General features: G+C 42.1%; 1 protein-coding gene across 3 annotated transcripts in view; it reads right to left on the minus strand.

The window, feature by feature from the left end:
- PAK1 (p21 (RAC1) activated kinase 1) overlaps positions 1-22733 on the minus strand; it is a 159176-nt gene that overhangs the window by 65271 nt on the left and 71172 nt on the right. The window contains exons 1-2 of one of the 3 annotated variants that reach the window (XM_060303754.1): positions 21158-21366; positions 7100-7307 (exon numbers count right to left, since the gene is read on the minus strand). In XM_060303754.1, the coding sequence (XP_060159737.1) occupies positions 7100-7289 (190 nt within the window). In that variant the 5' untranslated portion in view covers positions 7290-7307; positions 21158-21366. Of the gene's footprint in view, positions 1-7099; positions 7311-21157; positions 21367-22733 lie in introns of those variants that run through there. The other 2 variants (XM_030835982.3, XM_060303753.1) reach the window with 2 other exon arrangements.

A 22733-nucleotide genomic window follows, 5' to 3' on the forward strand; every position in this document is an offset into this window, starting at 1 on the left:
GCCCGTGCGCAGCAATGAAGACCTAATGCAGCCAAAAATAAATAAAATTTTTCAAAAAACAAAAGAATCTGGAAAGATGACATTCCAAATGAAACTAGTTTGGGGGAAAAACCATATCCAAATGAAGACATTTCAATATTTCTTATATTTTGTGAGGTCATAAACAGTTTAAGAACTTAAAAAGTAAGTAAATATATGGGTTAAAAAAGGACTTCCGGGAAGATGGCGGAAGAGTAAGACGCAGAGATCACCTTCCTCCCCACAGATACACCAGAAATACATTTGCGCGTGGAACAACTCCTACGGAGCACCTACTGAACGCTGGCAGAAGACCTCAGACCTCCCAAAAGGCAAGGAACCCCCCCACGTACCTGGTTAGGGCAAAAGAAAAAAATAGAGACAAAAGGATAGGGACGGGTCCTGCACCAGCGGGAGAGAGCTGTGAAGGAGGAAAAGTGTCCACACACTAGGAAGCCGCTTCGCGGGCGGAGACTTCGGGTGGCGGAGTGGGGGAGCTTGGGAGCCGCGGAGGAGAGCACAGCAACAGGGGTGCGAAGGGCAAAGCGGGGAGATTCCAGCGCAGAGGATCGGACCGACCGGCACTCACCAGCCGAGAGGCTTGTCTGCTCGCCCGCCGGGGCGGGCGGGGCTGGGAGCTGAGGCTCCGGCTTCTGTTGGAGCGCCGGGAGAGGACTGAGGTTGGCCGCGTGAACACAGCCTGCAGGGCGTTAGTGCACGAGGAGAGGGGATTAAGAACGCTGCTTAAGAGAGCTCCAGAGACGGGCGCGAGCCGCGGCTAAAAGTGCGGAGCCCAGAGACAGACATGAGACGCTAAGGCCGCTGCTGCCGGCACCAAGAAGCCTGTGTGCGAACACAGGTCACTATCCACACCCCCTTCCGGGGAGCCTGTGCAGCCCGCCACTGCCAGGGCCCCGGGATCCAGGGACAACTCCCCCGGGAGAACGCACGGCGCGCCTCAGGCCGACCTACACGCACAGGCGGGGCCAAATCCAAAGCTGAGCCCCTGGGAGCTGTGAGAACAAAGAAGAGAAAGGGAAATCTCTCCCAGCAGCCTCAGAGCAGCGGATTAAAGCTCCACAATCAACTTGATGTACCCTGCATCTGTGGAATACATGAATAGACAACGAATCATCCCAAATTAAGGAGCTCTGTGGATGAAAGGCTCTTGGTGCTGCAGCCAGGAGTCAGTGCTGTGCCTCTGAGGTGGGAGAACCGACTTCAGGACACTGGTCCACAAGAGGCCTCCCAGCTGCACATAATATCAAACAGCGAAAATCTCCCAGAGATCTCCATCTCAATGCCAGCACCCAGCTTCACTCAATGACCAGCAAGCTACAGTGCTGGACATCCTATGCCAAACAACTAGCAAGACAGGAACACAACCCCACCCATTAGCAGAGAGGCTGCCCAAAATCATAATAAGTCTACAGACACCCTAAAACACACCACCAGACGTGGACCTGCCCACCAGAAAGACAAGATCCAGCCTCATCCACCAGAACACAGGCACTAGTACCCTCCACCAGGAAGCCTACACAACCCACTGAACCAACCTTAGCCACTGGGGACAGACACCAAAAACAACGGGAACTACGAACCTGCAGCCTGCAAAAAGGAGACCCCAAACACAGTAAGATGAGCAAAATGAGAAGACACAGAAACACACAGCAGATGAAGGAGCAAGATAAAAACCCACCAGACCTAACAAATGAAGAGGAAATAGGCAGTCTACCTGAAAAAGAATTCAGAATAATGATAGTAAAGATGACCCAAAATCTTGGAAATAGAATAGACAAAATGCAAGAATCAGTTAACAAGGACCTAGAAGAACTAAAGATGAAACAAACAATGATGAACAACACAATAAATGAAATGAAAAATACTCTAGATGGGATCAATAGCAGAATAACTGAGGCAGAAGAACGGATAAGTGACCTGGAAGATAAAATAGTGGAAATAACTACTGCAGAGCAGAATAAAGAAAAAAGAATGAAGAGAACTGAGGAGAGTCTCAGAGACCTCTGGGACAACATTAAACGCACCAACATTCAAATTATAGGGGTTCCAGAAGAAGAAGAGAAAAAGAAAGGGACTGAGAAAATATTTGAAGAGATTATAGTTGAAAACTTCCCTAATATGGGAAAGGAAATAGTTAATCAAGTCCAGGAAGCACAGAGAGTCCCATACAGGATAAATCCAAGGAGAAATATGCCAAGACACATATTAATCAAACTGTCAAAAATTAAATACAAAGAAAACATATTAAAAGCAGCAAGGGAAAAACAACAAATAACACACAAGGGAATCCCCATAAGGTTAACAGCTGATCTCTCAGCAGAAACTCTGCAAGCCAGAAGGGAGTGGCAGGACATATTGAAAGTGTTGAAGGAGAAAAACCTGCAACCAAGATTACTCTACCCAGCAAGGATCTCATTCAGATTTGATGGAGAAATTAAAACCTTTACAGACAAGCAAAAGCTGAGAGAGTTCAGCACCACCAAACCAGCTCTACAACAACTGCTAAAGGAACTTCTCTAGGCAAGAAACACAAGAGAAGGAAAAGACCTACAATAACGAACCCAAAACACTTAAGAAAATGGGAATGGGAACATACATATCGATAATTACCTTAAATGTAAATGGACTAAATGCTCCCACCAAAAGACACAGATTGGCCGAATGGATACAAAAACAAGACGCATATATTTGCTGTCTACAAGAGACCCACTTCAGACCTAGAGACACATACAGACTGAAAGTAAGGGGATGGAAAAAGGTATTTCATGCAAATGGAAACCAAAAGAAAGCTGGAGTAGCAATTCTCATATCAGACAAAATAGACTTTAAAACAAAGACTATTAGAAGAGACAAAGAAGGACACTACATAATGATCAAGGGATCGATCCAAGAAGAAGATATAACAATTGTAAATATTTATGCACCCAACATAGGAGCACCTCAATACATAAGGCAAATACTGACAGCCATAAAAGGGGAAATTGACAGTAACACATTCATAGTAGGGGACTTTAACACCCCACTTTCACCAATGGACAGATCATCCAAAATGAAAATAAATAAGGAAACACAAGCTTTAAATGATACATTAAACGAGATGGACTTAATTGATATTTATAGGACATTCCATCCAAAAACAACAGAATACACATATTTCTCAAGTGCTCATGGAACATTCTCCAGGATAGATCATATCTTGGGTCACAAATCAAGCCTTGGTAAATTTAAGAAAATTGAAATTGTATCAAGTATCTTTTCCGACCACAACGCTATGAGACTAGATATCAATTACAGGAAAAGATCTGTAAAAAATACAAACACATGGAGGCTAAAAAATACACTACTTAATAATGAAGTGATCACTGAAGAAATCAAAGAGGAAATCAAAAAATACCTAGAAACAAATGACAATGGAGACACAACGACTCAAAATCTATGGGATGCAGCAAAAGCAGTTCTAAGAGGGAAGTTTATACAATACAATCCTACCTTAAGAAACAGGAAACATCTCGAATAAACAACCTAACCTTGCACCTAAAGCAATTAGAGAAAGAAGAACAAAAAAACCCCGAAGTTAGCAGAAGGAAAGAAATCATAAAAATCAGATCAGAAATAAATGAAAAAGAAATGAAGGAAACGATAGCAAAGATCAATAAAACTAAAAGCTGGTTCTTTGAAAGGATAAACAAAATTGATAAACCATTAGCCAGACTCATCAAGAAAAAAAGGGAGAAGACTCAAATCAATAGAATTAGAAATGAAAAAGGAGAAGTAACAACTGACACTGCAGAAATACAAAAGATCATGAGAGATTACTACAAGCAACTCTATGCCAATAAAATGGACAACATGGAAGAAATGGACAAATTCTTAGAAATGCACAACCTGCCAAGACTGAATCAGGAAGAAATAGAAAATATGAACAGACCAATCACAAGCACTGAAATTGAAACTGTGATTAAAAATCTTCCAACAAACAAAAGCCCAGGACCAGATGGCTTCACAGGCGAATTCTATCAAACATTTAGAGAAGAGCTATCACCTATCCTTCTCAAACTCTTCCAAAATATAGCAGAGGGAGGAACACTCCCCAACTCATTCTACAAGGCCACCATCACCCTGATACCAAAACCAGACAAGGATGTCACAAAGAAAGAAAACTACAGGCCAATATCACTGATGAACATAGATGCAAAAATCCTCAACAAAATACTAGCAAACAGAATCCAACAGCACATTAAACGGATCATACACCATGATCAAGTGGGGTTTATTCCAGGAATGCAAGGATTCTTCAATATACGCAAATAAATCAATGTGATACACCATATTAACAGATTGAAGGAGAAAAACCATATGATCATCTCAATAGATGCAGAGAATGCTTTCGACAAAATTCAACACCCATTTATGATAAAAACCCTGCAGAAAGTAGGCATAGAGGGAACTTTCCTCAACATAATAAAGGCCATATATGACAAACCCACAGCCAACATCATCCTCAATGGTGAAAAACTGAAAGCATTTCCACTAAGATCAGGAACAAGACAAGGTTGCCCACTCTCACCACTCTTATTCAACATAGTTTTGGAAGTTTTAGCCACAGCAATCAGAGAAGAAAAGGAAATAAAAGGAATCCAAATCGGAAAAGAAGAAGTAAAGCTGTCACTCTTTGCAGATGACATGATACTATACATAGAGAATCCTAAAGATGCTACCAGAAAACTACTAGAGCTAATCAATGAATTTGGTAAAGTAGCAGGATACAAAATTAATGCACAGAAATCTCTGGCATTCCTATACACTAAGGATGAAAAATCTGAAAGTGAAATCAAGAAAACACTCCCATTTACCTTTGCAACAAAAAGAATAAAATATCTAGGAATAAACCTACCTAAGGAGACAAAAGACCTGTATGCAGAAAATTATAAGACACTGATGAAAGAAATTAAAGATGATACAAATAGATGGAGAGATATACCATGTTCTTGGATTGGAAGAAACAACATTGTGGAAATGACTCTACTACCCAAAGCAATCTACAGATTCAATGCAATCCCTATCAAACTACCACTGGCATTTTTCACAGAACTAGAACAAAAAATTGCACAATTTGTATGGAAACACAAAAGACCCCGAATAGCCAAAGCAATCTTGAGAACGAAAAACGGAGCTGGAGGAATCAGGCTTCCTGACTTCAGACTATACTACAAAGCTACAGTAATCAAGACAGTATGGTACTGGCACAAAAACAGAAATATAGATAAATGGAACAGGATAGAAAGCGCAGAGATAAACCCACGCACATATGGTCACCTTATCTTTGAAAAAGGAGGCAGGAATGTACAGTGGAGAAAGGACAGCCTATTCAATAAGTGGTGCTGGGAAAACTGGACAGCTACATGTAAAAGTATGAGATTAGATCACTTCCTAACACCATACACAAAAATAAGCTCAAAATGGATTAAAGACCTAAATGTAAGGCCAGAAACTATCAAACTCTTAGAGGAAAACATAGGTAGGACACTCTATGACATAAATCACAGCAAGGTCCTTTTTGACCCACCTCCTAGAGAAATGGAAATAAAAACAAAAGGAAACAAATGGGACCTAATGAAACTTAAAAGCTTTTGTGCAGCAAAGGAAACCATAAAGAAGACCAAAAGACAACCCTCAGAATGGGAGAAAATATTTGCAAATGAAGCAACTGACAAAGGATTAATCTCCAAAATTTATAAGCAGCTCATGCAGCTTAATAACAAAAAAACAAACAACCCAATCCAAAAATGGGCAGAAGACCTAAATAGACATTTCTCCAAAGAAGATATACAGACTGCCAACAAACACATGAAAGAATGCTCAACATCACTAATCATTAGAGAAATGCAAATCAAAACTACAATGAGATATCATCTCACACCAGTCAGACTGGCCATCATCAAAAAATCTAGAAACAATAAATGCTGGAGAGGGTGTGGAGAAAAGGGAACCCTCTTACACTGTTGGTGGGAATGTAAATTGATACAGCCACTGTGGAGAACAGTATGGAGGTTCCTTAAAAAACTACAAATAGAACTACCATATGACCCAGCAATCCCACTACTGGGCATATACCCTGAGAAAACCATAATTCAAAAAGAGTCATGTACCAAAATGTTCATTGCAGCTCTATTTACAATAGCCCAGAGATGGAAACAACCTAAGTGTCCATCATCGGATGAATGGATAAAGAAGATGTGGCACATATATACAATGGAATATTACTCAGCCATAAAAAGAAACGAAATCGAGCTATTTGTAATGAGGTGGATAGACCTAGAGTCTGTCATACAGAGTGAAGTAAGTCAGAAAGAGAGAGACAAATACCGTATGCTAACACATATATATGGAATTTAAGAAAAAAAAATGTCATGAAAAACCTAGGGGTGAAACAGGAATAAAGACACAGACTTACTAGAGAATGGACTTGAGGCTATGGGGAGGGGGAAGGGTAAACGGTGACAAAGCGAGAGAGAGGCATGGACATATATACACTACCAAACGTAAGGTAGATAGCTAGTGGGAAGCAGCCGCATAGCACAGGGAGATCCGCTCGGTGCTTTGTGACCGCCTGGTGGGGTGGGATAGGGAGGGTGGGAGGGAGGGAGACGCAAGCGGGAAGAGATATGGGAACATATGTATAGATATAACTGATTCATTTTGTTGTGAAGCTGAAACTAACATACCATTGTAAAGCAATTATATTGCAATAAAGATGTTAAAATGAAAAAAAAAAAAAAGTAAATATATGGCTTCAGATTGCCCAAAATCTGGCAAGAGCATAATTATTTTCCTAGAATTTTGGTCAGATATAGTTAATAGAGTATAATAATGGGTCTATTTTCCATTTGACTTCACAGTCATTTCAGGAAAAGAAGATAAGGAATAAGGAAAATATTTAATGAGAAAAAGAGGAATTAAAGGAAAATTAAATCAAGGAAGGGACAAATATTATATTCAGGTTACCAAAAAAAATTTTTTTTAAGTATACAAATGATGAGAAAGAAATGAAATACTGTACTTTTATCACCAGGTAAGATGGCTCGGTAAAATCGGTCCTTCTTTTTCTTCTCCTCTGGGTTTGGAGGCAGAGGTTTGGAACCGTGGTTTAGGGTTCCAGCATCTTTGCTGCCAGCTCCAATCATAGTGCTGGTATTTCTCATCGGAGGGGCTGGGGGTTTGTCTTGAATGTCTAGGCCGTTATTCGACATTGTCAGCACCAGCAGCAGCTACTGGAATCAGAAAGAAGAACATAACTCTTTTATTATTTTTTGAGCAAAAGGAAATAGGTATTGAAAATTTTAAAGGAATCCAAATTTTACAACCCTTCCTCCAGGACCCACCTCAAGCCCTTCCACTGCATACCATGACTACTGCTATCTTATTCAGTCCACCATACTCAAAGATGTAATACCTACTCTGTGCCAAGCACTGCTGAAAATTCACAAGGTTCTTGCTTTTCTCTTCATTCTCCTATCTAAGGCATCGGAGAGCACAAAAAGCCACCATGATGTGATTTAAAAGGCAGAAATTTGGCCCAGTTAAACTGAGAATGAATCCCTGTGCTACTTAACAAGCTTTAGAGAAATTCCTTAACCACTTGGGTTCCATTCAGTCATTCACATGAAGATTAAATAAAACTGCCAACAGTATTCCACATAGTGAGTTCTCTGCCAAGCTCTAATTTTGTTACCTTAGGAAAATCATTCCTTCTCTGGTAGGAATTGTATCACTATACCAATGGTCAGTAAAGCTGCTGGTTTTGTAAACAGTTTTACTGGAACACAGCCACATCCATTCACTTACATATTGTCTATGGCTTCTTTCACATTCTAATGGCAATACTAGTAGTTGCAACAGGCCTAAAATATTTAGGTTGTTCACAAACCTACAATATTTACTATCTGGTCATTTACAAGAAAAGTTTGCTGATCCCTGGCCTTTATCATCTCTCCAGTATCTCCTTCCTCTAAAATTTGACCTTGTTCTAAATATATGATGATCAATGCATTAACCATCTTGTCCTATATGGTGCTGAATTTACAGGCAATTTCCAGTGCTTCTCGGAAACAGAAGGAATAAAATCTAAAAGAAAAGGGAAAAAATCCCTATCAGATGGAACCAGTAGTTTTAGTGAAGATAGATGTTATTACCTTAAATAAGTGTGCTTGACAATAGATAAATATGAATATATCCAGAGTTAATAAAGTTTCTCATTATTCTTCATGCTACACTGGAAATTATATCTTTCTTTTTTTTTTTTTTCTCAGTACGCGGGCCTCTCACTGTTGTGGGCTCTCCCGTTGCGGAGCACAGGCTCCGGACGCGCAGGCTCAGTGGCCATGGCTCACGGGCCTAGCTGCTCCGCAGCATGTGGGATATTCCCGGACCGGGGCACGAACCCGTGTCCCCTGCATCGGCAGGTGGACTCTCAACCACTGCACCACCAGGGAAGCCCCTGGAAATTATATCTTTAACCATGACTATTTAGAATGTAAGCTCCTTAGAGTCAAATACAACAGTGCTTTTTAGACTGAAGTTTCTAATCATCAAAAAAACAAAACAAAACAAAACAAAACAGTGTAATAATCACCAAAACTTTTCAGAAATATAGATGTCCTTGTATGACCCTCATAAATTCTGATTTAGTACGGCTGGGTTAAGCCCAAAATTTATAATTTTAAAACTTAGTGATCCCAGTGCCTGCCAGAATTGAATACCACTGCTTTAGAAGTTAACTACTTAAATGCTATGGACAAAATCTATAGGAGTCTTAACATTTTCTAATAAATGCAGAGCTAAATGATCCCTTGCATCCATTTTTTCCCTCAATCCTTTCTCCACACGCCATCAGTGATCTTAAAACACTCATACCTCTACTTAAAACCCTTCAGTGACATCCCAGAATAAAAGCTAAAGTTCCTTAGCTTGCTGTTAAAGGCCCTCCCATTGTTTAACCCATTCCACCATCAGCTTCATTTCCCACCACTACCACTCCCTCTAATTCCCCTTATACTCTAGCCACACCCAACTTCTTCAAGTATACTGTAGCTTTCACACTTTCATTCCTGTACACATGCTGTTCCCTCTGCTTAGAATGCCAATTTCCCTATCCTCAAATTCACTCATCCTTCAACTGCTATTTTTTTTCTTTTTTGCCGTACGCGGGCCTCTCACTGTTGTGCCCTCTCCCGTTGCGGAGCACAGGCTCCAGAGGCGCAGGCCCAGCGGCCATGGCTCACGGGCCCAGCCGCTCCGCGGCATGTGGGATCCTCCTGGACCGGGGCATGAACCAGCGTCCCCTGCATCGGCAGGCGGACCCTCAACCACTGTGCCACCAGGGAAGCCCCTCAACTGCTATTTCTCCTATGAAGCCCTTTTGAAATGTTCTCACCTTCAAGAAGTTAAGGTCCCCTCCTCCACACTCCAAAGGCAATGGGTATATTTCCAGGTTATCACATTTATTTTTACTATGTTTTAATTATCTTCGCCAGAAGAATGTAACCCAAAGATCAGGCACGATTTTGTCACCTTTGTAATCCAAAAGAGCCTAGTATAGTATCTAACTCAACAGTGGATTCAATAAATATTTCTATTAATCAAAAGTTTGACATAGTTATATACCTTGCCTTTAAGGAATTCAGTACAGACGAAATTTTAAGGTCCTTTGCAATCTTTGATATTGAACTGCCTCACAAACTAAGCCATTGTACCTGGACACAGCTTGCATTCAAACCACACTTCAGAAATCTCTGTTCTCCTGAATTTGCCAAGTAGTCTCTTACCCTCCTCTTGCCCTACACCCCCCAACCCCAATGCTTCTTGTCAGTGATTTCTCCCTCCTCTGACTGATGAAAATCTTACTCATCTTTTAAGATCAAATTTAAACTTCATCTGTTTATATAATTCATCCTGACCTACCTCTGACAAACCCACTGCTCCTCACTTCTCTTTCTGAACAAAAGAAATCAAGTAAGCAAGGACAATCTTGTTAATCTAGAGTAACTCTCTGGGTGGTGTGCTTTTTATCCATTTCTTCCAGTTTCATTTTGCAGATTTGTCTTTGCTTTCCCTCCCAGCCCCAACTCAAGTCCCTCAGCTCCCCCAAAGAGAATTTCTACTGGCCCAGCTCTCAAGAGTACCTTCCCACTCCAGACTGCCAGTTCCAAAATTACACTCCCTGCAGCCACCTGATACCCTAAGCAGGCCCTTCCTTGCCTCTTAGGTCCTTCAGCCAAAAGCTTCATTGAATATTACTCCTTTCCAGGATGACAGCCCAGAATTTCACCAAGAAAGCCTTCATCAGGGCTTCCCTGGTGGCGCAGTGGTTGAGAGTCCGCCTGCCAATGCAGGGGACACGGGTTTGTGCCCCGGTCTGGGAGGATCCCACATGCCGCGGAACGGCTGGGCCCATGAGCCATGGCCGCTGGGCCTGCGCGTCCGGAGCCTGTGCTCCACAATGGGAGAGGCCACAGCAGTGAGAGGCCCGCACACTGCAAAAAAAAAAAAGAAAGGCTTCATCAACCTTTCTGATAAGGCTTTTCTTCATTTCTCAGTTCTTCCACTGTGTTTGGAGAACTCTAGGTGGTAGATCGCCAATTTCAAAAAAAAATTCTAAATTATTAAAACCTAAAATCTGTTGTTGGAATACAATGTTTGAATACTCTGTACCACATTCCAGCCCAGGTCATCTAGCCTGTGCTTGAAAACCTCCAGTGATAGGAAATCTACAGTCTCACAAGTCAGCCTATTCTATCTTTGGTGACCTCATTTAGAGAGCTCTCACTTATATCGCTTTTTTCTTTTTGCAGTACGTGGGCCTCTCACTGTTGTGGCCTCTCCTGTTGCGAAGCACAGGCTCCGGATGCACAGGCTCAGCGGTCATGGCTCACGGGCCCAGCTGCTCCGCGGCATGTGGGATCTTCCCGGACCGGGGCACAAACCCACGTCCCCTGCATCGGCAGGCGGACTCTCAACCACTGCGCCACCAGGGAAGCCCTCACTTATATTGTTTTATCTTCTCACACTGAATTGCAATTATTTGTTTACACATTTGCCTCTCCCTGCACTTCCCTTCCCTGCCAGACTTAAGACTATGAACTCCTCAAGAACAAAGTTCAGTCATCGCAATCCCCAACACCAGGCCTGGCACAGAACAGGTAATCAGTAAAGATTTGTTGAACAAATGAACAAGCAAATGAATAAATAAAAGAACAACAAATGAACAAACACTACTTCCATCTATTATTCCTAAATCCTATATGAGGGCTACTCAGTGAAAGTCTATTGCCTCTTCAGAACTTTACGTACCTGAAATCATCTCTCAAGACTCCCTCCACCGCCCAAAATCTATTTTCTCAGTGCTAAACAGTGCCAGTACTTTCAACTATACTCACAGAACACAAGTTTGTGCCTTCTTGAACCTTTCCTTTGAACTTACTTGGACTTAATATTTTTACACTACTTTCCAGTTTCTCTGCAGCCCTCCATCCAGTCCTTTCCTATGGCTTCTGCACAAGTCTTTACTCTCTTTACACTTCATAGATCCACTCAGAGGTCATTTTGTCCATCTATACCTAGCACAATAATTAGCACATTTTAAAACATACACTATTCTAAACTTTGTTTATAGGAAAACAAGTCCAAAATTTCAATCCTGATAGGAAAAAGAATTCTTTTTTTAAAATTTTTATTGGAGTATAGTTGATTTACAATGTTGTGTTAGTTTCAGGTATATAGCAAAGTGAATCAGTTATACAAATACATATATCCACTGTTTTTTAAAGATTATTTTCCCATATAGGCCATTACAGAGTATTGAGTAGAGTTCCCCGTGCTATACAGCAGGTTCTTATTAGTTATCTACTTTACATACAGTAGTGTGTATGTGTTAGTCCCAATCTCCCAGTTTATCTGTCCCCACCCTTATCCCCTGGTAACCATAAGTTTGTTGTCTATATCTGTGACTCTACTTCTGTTTTGTAAATAAGATTCATTTGTACCCTTTTTTTTTTTAGATTCCACATATAAGCGATATTTGTCTTTCTGTGTCTGACTTACTTCACTCAGTATGACAATCTCTAGGTCCATCCATGTTGCTGCAGATGGCATTATTTTGTTCTTTTTTACGGCTGAGTAATATTCCATTGTATGTATGTACCACATCTTCTTTATCCATTCCTCTGTTGATGGACATTTAGGTTGCATCCATGTCCAGGTTATTGTAAATAGTGCTGCAATGAACATTGGGGTGCATGTATCTTTTTTTGAATTACAGTATTCTCCGGATGCCCAGAAGTAGGATTGCTGGGTCGTATGGTAGTTCTATTTTTAGTTTTTTAAGGAACCTCCATACTGTTTTCCATAGTGGCTGTACCAATTTACATTCCCACCAACAGTGTAGGAAGGTTCCCTTTTCTCCACACCCTCTCTGGCATTTATTGTTTGTAGGTTTTTTGATGATGGCCATTCTGACCTGTGTGATGTTACCTCATTGTAGTTTTGATTTGCAAGAAATACACTCAGCTCTTGAATAACATGACCAAATATATATTAAATCTTCTAGCAATCTCTGCTGGTCAAAGATTTGGAAGGATGACAAGCCAACACCTTCTGACAAGCTGCAGAATAAAGCTAAGCCCGAGGCCAACATTTAGAATGAAAGTTCCTCAATCTTAAGTCCAGCCCAAACATGTTTATACATTTCTATATTTGCCATTGGCTAGATTTGACGGATCTAAATGTAAATCAGAAGTAACATAGTTTAGGTCAGAATAGGTACAGCGGGGTGAGAATTACCTCAAGTATAGTTGGAAAATCCTTTGGCAGAGAGTCAGAAGACTTGAGTTCCAGTCCCCACCTTTAAATTTCTGTGTGATCTTTGGCAATTTCTTTCTGCTTTTTGGACCTCCGTATTCCTGTTACGTGACGGGGTCAGATTAGATGACCTCTAAGGTTGCTTCTGGCTTTGACGTTATGTGTATCTTAAAATCTTTACTAACCTTTATCTATCCTAGATGACAAACTGATATAACAGAGAGAAAGACAGATTGACCATGTGTTACCAATGCCCCAGAGTCTCATTTATAAGCAACTAATTATACTGAAGTACTAATTTATAAGCAACTAATTATACTGAAGTACTAATTTATAAGCAACTAATTATACTGAAGTACTAATTATTAATCAACTGAATGACTCTATAATACATGTAGGATCACTGTGAGGTTTCAAAAGGGCCACTGGCAGGGCGATATAGTAAAAAGATGACTGGAGTTAGAATCAGACAAGTTTAAGTCCTGGTTCTGTTATTTACTAGCTATAGTCCTAATAGAACTCTCTTCACCTATGAGCTGCAAACTGTTGTTTCCTCCTGAGCAGTCAGTCTCTAGACAGACACTAGTCAAGAGGCAACCAAGGAGGGGAAGTGATTTATGTTTCTTTTTCTATAAAAAGCATAAAGATACAGTGCTAGAGTAGAAAAAAGGGAAAGAAAACAGTTTTCAAGTAGCCAGTATGTACAAGGTACTTTACATACTGAACAAAACCAGTCAGGGATTCAGAGGAGTATGTTCACCAACAATTACTTCTTTCTACTTTACCACATCTGGATTCCACAGCCACAAGTATAAATCACAGCCAAGATAATCAAAGATTTTAAGATACACATAACATCAAAGCCAGAAGCAACCTTAGAGGTCATCTAATCTGACCCCCTCACGTAACAGGAGTACGGAGGTCCAAAAAGCAGAAAGAAATTGCCAAAGATCACACAGAAATTTAAAGGTGGGGACTGGAACTCAAGTCTTCTGACTCTCTGCCAAAGGATTTTCCAACTATACTTGAGGTAATTCTCACTCCGCTGTACCTATTCTGACCTAAACTATGTTACTTCTGATTTACATTTAGATCCGTCAAATCTAGCCAATGGCAAATATAGAAATATATAAACATGTTTGGGCTGGACTTAAGATTGATATTTACTAAATGTCTGCCATGAGCTAAGCAACAGAGAAGATAAGTAATTTCTTGGTCCTCAAATCAGCCATGTGAAAGTTATGTACACCTTTTACTGCAGTTGCAGGCTCTTCATTCAAGTACAATTCAAATAATTTTTAATGAGTACTTACTTGTAAGGTGCTATGCCAGAAACCAGGGATATAGAGATAAATAAATATGTTCCCAACTCTAGAGGTTCTCACTGTCTAGTAAGCAAAACAGACAGGACCTAGAAAACCACAATGTCAGGCCAATTGTGAACAGTGCTGTAGAATAGTACAAGCAGTAAAATGTCAGAAGAAACAGAAAGGAAAGACTATATTAAACTGAGGTCATCAGTGAGGCTTCTCAGAAGAAGTGGTGTTAAGAGTAGGGGCTTAGGAGAATGCCCTGGTGATCCAGTGGTTAGGACTCCACACTTCCACTGCAGGGGGCATGGGTTCCATCCCTGGTCGGGAAACTAAGATCCCACATGCTGCACAGTGCAGCCAAAAAAAAAAAAAGAGTAGGGGCTTAAAGAATAAATAGGTCAGACTAGTGGTCTTTGACTCTGGGCTATTAGAATTCCCTAGGAGCTTTTTAAAACACCAGATGAAGTACTTAAGAGAGGAAGTATACTAATATCTGCAATTTACTTTGAAATGCATTTTTTAAAAGTAAGATACATTAGTGGATGAACATAGGGATGTGATGTAATATACATGTCAATATATAATATATAATGGATGTGATAAAGCAAGTTAACATGAAAATGTTAATGGTAGAAGAATCTACATGGCGATTACACAGGTATTCACTATAAAATTCTTTCAACTTTGCTGTATGTTTCAGATTTTCCTAATTAAAAAGCGGGGGCGGCAGGGGTGCGGGGGGAATACCACTGCTTTAACTCTGATTTTAATTGGTCTGGGATAGGCCCAGGCATTGGTATATTACCTTGACCAAGGAAAACAGACAATAAAATGAATGATTTTGACAGAGAACGACGAAGGCAAATATATCCCAGATCATAGGAATAACACGTGTGAGAGTACAGTGTGGTAGAAGGCAACATGAAGGTGAAAAAGTAGGACACAGCAATCACAGAGGACCTTTCATTTTCTGCAATACATACAGCGCTAGTCAGAAAAATGGTCCTTTCTAAGCAGTTCTAGATCTGTACAATGAATGTCCCATGTTAAAAATAAAAGATGACGCTGTTGATTAAAAAAGGCTGAGGGATGACAATGAGAAAAGAAGTGTTCCCTGGAGGAGGGGACCAGCTGCTATCCATCTGCACTGACGACTCTGTGGTGCCTTGAGCTCACACAATGGGACTTGGAATTTAGGAGAGTTCTCTAAATTGACTAACAAAGTTGCTAAAATTCTTTTAAGAGTATCCCCATTGAACCTTCTGGACTAACTGTCTTTACAAATAGGGTTTCAGCCATCACCTGGGGCTGATATTTCAATAACCACTAACATTAATGGAGTGTACAAGAAAACCTGGAAATCTATTTGGTTGGTATTATTTTTCTCATTCATTCATGTAAATATTTATTCATCACCTACTGTTTGCCAGACTGTGTTAGGCGCTGGGGATAAAAGAGTGAACAAATCAGAAGAAGCAAAATCTCAGAGATGCTGCCAGCCACCCAGGGTCACACAGCTAGTGGAGAGCAGAGGCAGGAACCTGAAATGAAGTCTGTGTGACTGCAGAATCACCTCTCTTTCCACCATACCATACCTCACTGTTCACTCTAGAGGCAAAGGAATGGACTAGATAACCTTTAATATTACCTCAGGCCATTATTTAAATGAAGATGCGGAAGGAAAAAAGAAATAAAACCTATCTCATGTATTAATCACATTTCTCAGTTCCAACAACTCAGAGCTGCTAAGACTGGCATGCTCAACAATCCACCCAAGACTGGGGAGTACTGCATGCCCTTGACACCTGGTTATGAGAATCTGATCTTTAATTAAATTGTGCCAGGAGGTTTTCTTTGGCAGAAGCCTGGAATGCTACAGTCTTGAATTTGCTGAGGGATGTCCTTCTGACAAGTCAAAGACATTCCCGCTGTGCAGCCTCCAGCCACTCGCAGTGGTTTAGCAACAAGAAAGCAACTGCTAAGGTAGCAGGGAGGAAAACTGGAAGCTCTTTCTGAGCTGTTAGGAAAGCTACTTTAATTTTTGACCCTCAGTTTCCTCTTTTTTAAAATACAAATAGGATTGTCTATTTTACAGAGCTATCATGAGAATTGAAAAGCATATATAAAAGCTCCTAGCATGCTGCCTGACACAAAATAGATGTTCAAAAAATACCTGTTCTCATCCCCCACTCATCTATCCAGTTTCATCTCTTCTATCTCTAAACTTGTCATTCCAACCCAATCTGCTTTCAGGCTACTGCCTTTGCCCACACTGTTCTCTCTGCCTAAAATGTCCCAACTTGTCTGCCAAGAAAACTCCTACTCATTCTTCAAGACCCCGCTTGATTCACTTCCTCTACAAAACCTTCACACAGCCCTCCTATTTCTACCTTGCCCCAAATTTAATAGCATTTTATACATAATTCTATGCAGCAGGTTCCATATTTCATGATATCAACCTCACCAGACCATGAACAAGTCAAGGGACAAAACTAAGTCTGATTAATGTCTATGTCCCCGAGTCCCACCCAGCACAGACCTGGCACAACTAGGTAATTAGTAACGGTTCACTGACTAAAAGGCAGCCTGGTTTAGAGAAGAAAAACACAGGAGTTGGAAGGATCTTGAAAAATCAGCTAGTTCCAAATCTTTATTTCATAGTTCTAACATGAAACCCACAAGGGTATGCAACTTAGCTAAGATCACTCAATGAAACAGAATACCTGGAAAACTTCCTACAGTTGGAGAGGTATGAGAGGCAGCAAAGTGAAATGGAAAAGGCAGAGAGATTTGGAGTCAGAGACTTAAATTAACTTATGTTGACCCTATACCTTCACCCTCTCCTCCCCCTACCAATAATACTACACATCTTCCTCACCCCTATCACCCCTGCAGATAGTCACTAGAGTCACTCACAGAAACCAGCACCAAATGTCTTATAATCCTCCTCCTACCATCTTGGGAAATTCCTGACCTGTATCCCCCGTTGAGCTATTCCCAATAGTTAAGGGAAAAATTCAAATTTAAGCTTCAAACCTCCAGCCCTCCCCACGGATGGCCTGAAATGAGAAAATAATCACTAAAACCTGAGGCTCATACAATCTGAGAGCTGAAGGAACCAATAAGGTGATCTAGTTTAACCTCCCAAGAAACACTGGAATCTATTCTGCTGTCTCCTAGATAGATGATCTTCCAGTCAATCTGCCTGAACATATCCTATGATTTCCCACACTGCCACATGCTGCCTCAAAGGAACATATTCTCTTGGAAGTATTAGGAACAAAAGAATGAAACTAGACTGCCCTCTCTCCTTTAAAAGAGAATCACAACTAATTTAATCAAGCTTCCAGTGTCCATTTACTTCAGACAGCCTTGACCACCCAAACTCTCAAACCCAACCTTTCCTGTATGTCCTCTAATCTGACCAAATTCCTCAACCCTTTCCTGACTCTGGATCCCTCCCACTATTTCCTCTGGAACTTCCCATTTGTCATGGGCTCATTCCCCTTGCCTCTTTGCCTTAAAAGAAATTTGGTTATCTCCTGAGAAAGAGACTTCTCTAGCAGCTCTCTCAACTGAAGGCTGTTTTCTCTCTTACTTCCAACCTATCAGTGTGGTCCTTAATTTTCAGTGCCATTTCCAAACCACTCCTTTTTCTTCCTCTTGTAAAACTTCTGTTCCTTTGAGTAGCCTCCACTGGCTGCTATCACACTCCCTTGCTGCCTAATACCTACTTCCTGGACACTCCACTCAAAGGTCCCTAGATCAGTGTTCTTCTGTACAGTTAACATTCTAGGTGATTCAACAGCCACAATGATGACCCTTCCAATACTCTGGCTATTTCATTTGCTGACCTATAGTCCAAGTTAACCAATACTCCCATGATCACACCCTGGACCTTATCCTCAAAATGTTCATTGACTCCAATATCTAGAGAGAATCATATATACTCCAAACACAACTTCCTATCCATGTAGCTCACTTGTTCAAGAACTTCCACTACAATTCCCAGACTTTCTTTTGAGCTCCAATCCACTATCGGTTAGTCCCCACTACAATCACTTTCTTTTTTCCCTAAACATAGTCCAACAAAATCACTTAAACATCAAAAACCATCAACCTGGGCTTCCCTGGTGGCACAGTGGTTGAGAGTCTGCCTGCCAACGCAGGCACGGGTTCGTGCCCCGGTCCAGGAAGATCCCACATGCCACGGAGCGGCTGGGCCCGTGAGCTTTGGCCGCTGAGCCTGCACGTCTGGAGCCTGTGCTCTGCAACAGGAGAGGCCACAACAGTGAGAGGCCTGCGTACCGCAAAAAAAAAAAAAAAAAAAATGAACCCTCTAAAATTCAACAACAAAAAAAACAAACAACCCAATTCAAATATGGGCTAAGGATTTCAATAGACATTTCTCCAAAGAAGATACATGAATGGCCAACAAGCACAAAAAAAGGTTCTCAACATCACTAATATTTAGGGAAATGCAAGCCAAAACTACGAGACACCACCTTATACCCTTAGGATGGTTACTATCAAAAAACCCCAGAAAACAACAAGTGTTGGTGAGGATGTGGAGAAACTGGAACCCTTATGAATTACTGGTAGAAATATAAGATGGTACAGCCACTATGGAAAACAGAAGAGCAAACAGTTCCTCAAAAAATTAAAAATATTACAGAATTACCATATGATCCAGCAGTTCTACTTCTGGGGTATATACCCCAAAATATTGAAAGCAGGGTCTGTAAGAGCTATCTGTACACCCATGCTCATAAACAGTACGAACAATAAACTATTGGCTCATTGGCTAAGGGAGGGGGTGAATGAGAGGCCCAGTTGATGCTCATTTGAGGCAAGGTAAATCTGATAAAAAACAAAAACAAGAACAATCAACCCCCTTGCCTTCTCTCCCTTTCCAAAATTCAGTTGACAAAATTCCAGCTTTGGGATGGTTGAGCTCAACTCTCTCCAAACTGTCTCTAGACTGAAAGAGCTGAGTATCCTAGAGAACATTACCTGGTTGACTGTTTTAGCTTGAAAATTATGAGGCTCTCCCTACTTATGATTACCTTGCCTCAAATGAGCATCAACTGGGCTTCTCATTCACCCCTTCCCTTAGCCAATGAGCCAAATTTCAATGAGAAAACAGAAATCTTTGCAGAAGAACTCTATCTTCCCACTCCTAAATCTGTATGCTTCCCTGCACTGTACCACCCAGTTACAATGAAGGAGGTGACCCTTCTCCCATCAAAAGCCATCCTCTCATTCTCTCTTCTCCCTCTACTCCTTGGCTTGTACTCCCTCCTCTCACCTGGAATGATCTCCTCCTTCAGCAGCTACATTAATCAATCAATCTCTCTCTCTCTCTCTCTCTCTCTCTCTCTCACACACACACACACACACACACACACTCACTCACACACACACACACATATTCAGTCATTCCACAAACACTTATTTAGCATCTACAGTGTACCAATACTAATCTAGCTGAACAGGACAAAGTCCCTGTGTTCATGAACTTTATGGATTAGTAAGAGAAGCAAAGAAATAAGCAAATAAATATACAATGTCAAGTCCATAATAAAAATTAAAGAGTAGTTCGTGTGAATATGAAGGGACAGGGATGGGGATGGTACATAAGATAGTGATCAGGAAAAATTTGCTATGGAGGGGAAAGGATTAGAAAGACAAGCATGAGAGGAAAGGGATTAGAAAGGGGAGCAGTAAGAATGGAGAAAGTGGGGATGGGAGAAAAGGTGGGTAGAGCGCAGGACAGGAAAAATGTTCAGGAGTAGGAAGCAGAAAGAAAAGTGGGGAGAAGATGATAAGGAGGTAGAGTCACAGAACAACTGGGGGGAGGAAGGCAGCCCAAAATAATCAAGGTAGGTTAGTATCAGGCCTGACATGTGTTTCTTAGTTTCAGATGATCAAAAAGGAAAGAATTATAGCGATTAAGACATTACACAGCCTCAAGGTCTGTCATTAGCTTGACGGAGTACGGAGGAAGCTCCAGAGAAGACAGCCAAGTTTAAAGCAGCTTTATGCCCAAGTATCGAACAATTGGCCAGTTTGGAGAAAAACCATTAATATACCTCGATCTGCTTCTTCCCAACCCCATCTCCCTACACCCAATATACCTACACTCAACACTAAAATAATCAGCATTCTCAACCTCTGCCTCGTCTGTGAAGCCACTGGGTCCTGAGCAGCCCAGTAAGATGCCATTCAAAAGACTGGCTGGGAGACAGGGTACCGAGGTCTTCTTCCCAAGTTTGCCTCCAAGGTCTGTGTCCCAAGTTTGCCTATCTCCTACAGTGTTGAGGGGGACATTTCTGCAGTCCATTCTGGGGCTTTTACCAACTCACCTGTCCAAAAGGCAGTTTGACAGCCTGAAAATGCCAGAGTCACAAACAAAATGTCAAGCCCTTCATTGCACAGATAAGGAAACTGAGGCCCCACAGAGGCTGCCTGAACAGGACCAGCCCCCCCACCCCACCCCAGGTCTCACAGCTCTCAGTTTACTCCACCTCTTAACAAGTCACTTATAATGCAATGCCCCCCCCCAGCACCCAAGAGAAAAGCCCCCATGGTCCCAGCAGGCCAGCCGCTAATCCAAGGCTGAGGGAAGCATCACCCTAGCCACCAAGCAGAAGGGTGCTTGCAAAGGGGCAAGGCTCCTGAGGCAGAGCAAGTTCCCCCCAAACCAGCTTCCCCTTCACACTCTTCCCTAGCCAGAGCTCTGATTCCAGGGATGGCCTAGGCCTGCGTGGGCTCATCTGGGGGTTCCACCCTAAACCCCTTCTCTCACTTAGGGTCTCTTAAAGGAAGAGACCCTAAATCTACCGGACTCGCGTCACCACTCCCCGGAAGCCAGCAGAGACGTCCCCACCCCCCCACCCCCCGCCCCAGCACCGCGCAGCTGAGCGCGCCCCAGGGTGGGCCAGCATTACCTGGCGGCGGGATATGGCCCCGGCATCTCTGCTTACGGTTTTTGTGGCAGAGCCGCACCTCCCTCACGCCTGGCCGGCCGCGCAACACCCTGGGCTCCACCCAGGTGGCTCTACTTAGCTGGGGCCGGACTCCCAGCAGCTCGGCCGCCCCAGCTCTGGCTCCAGGGCGCAACACGCTCCCGCCCTCGCAGGGCGCAGCGAAAGCTCTGCTCCAGGGTTGGCGAAGCAGAAGGGGCGGGGAAATAAGGGAGGGAAGGAGGCGGGAGAAAACCGCGCTTCTCCTTTCTGCAAAGAGGCTCTGAGGGAAGGCGGGGAGACTACTACCTTGCCACCCTCTCAGCTATTCTCCCCAACCTAGTCTTCAGCAGGGGGTAATTTCTCAGTGAATCCAGTCTTTCCAGGGACTGTCAGAGCTTCCTGGGTGGGCCCCAGAGTCAAGGAAGAGAACCAGAGCTCCCCTGTGCCTTAGTTTCTCGAGCTGGGTCTGGACTCCAGGACAACTCAAATCAAACCTAGCATTCTATCAGATTAGGCTTCAAGGAAAGAAATACGCCTACCCACCGCCTCTAACAAAGGTGTCAGGTGCTAATTCTAATGCCCTAGGGAGAACACTGGGTGGATGCTTATAGCTGCTTCTAAGCAAAGAAAGCTCAGCAGCAGCTACCATTTATTAGCGCTGTTGTGTACCAGGTACTTTACAAAATCTTCTGTCTGTCTCACCACAACCTTAGGAAGTAGACACACTACCAATTCACATGTGTCAAAACTGAGTCCCAGGAAGAATATGGTTTTGTACAATAAGTATTTCTTAAACACATATTGTGAATCAGGCATTGTAAAGGGCCCTGAGCAGAACAATACAGAATATTTACCAACACTGGCCCAGACTCCCTAAATGCTAGTAGTGCCCCTCAATAATTGAAACAATAATAAACACCTTCACACATTTCCAAATGCTCCGTAGGACGTCAAATTACCTCGTCAACTACCCCTCTATGTCTTGCTCTTGAGAGAGATGTCAGGAGTCAGAGTATGCAGGGCCTCTTGTGGGTCATAACTAGGAGTCTGGGATTTGTTCTAGGCTTTAGCAATGGGAAAGCTTTGGAAGGTTTGAAGCAGAATGACAAGGTCTAATCTATATTTTTTAAAAATCACTGACTGCTGAATGGAGAACAGAGGGGAGAGTTATGGAAATAAGAAGACAAATCAGTAGCTTCTTTCAGAACTCCAGGCAGAAGAAGACGGTAATGATTTAGAATAACATATTGGAAGAAGAGATGAGAAGAAACAAGAATATTCTAGCATACAGCTTGGAAGAAGCAGCAGCCGAACTCGGTAAAAGACAGGATGTGATGAGTGAGAGAGGTCAGTGACTTCCCCAGGACCACACAGCTGGTAAATGGCTGCATCATTCCAACTTTGGTCTGACTCTTAAGCCTATGCTTTATTTCTCTCTGCCATGTCAGTCATCTTTGTATTGACTACCATATCCCTCTCCCTACAGCCTGGCAAAGAGCAGGTAACCAGCATTATGTCTGATCAATAATTTAAGTGTGCTAGAGAGAAATTTTCCCTG

Source organism: Globicephala melas, chromosome 8, assembly GCF_963455315.2.
Source record: "Globicephala melas chromosome 8, mGloMel1.2, whole genome shotgun sequence".
Taxonomy (NCBI): domain Eukaryota; kingdom Metazoa; phylum Chordata; class Mammalia; order Artiodactyla; family Delphinidae; genus Globicephala; species Globicephala melas.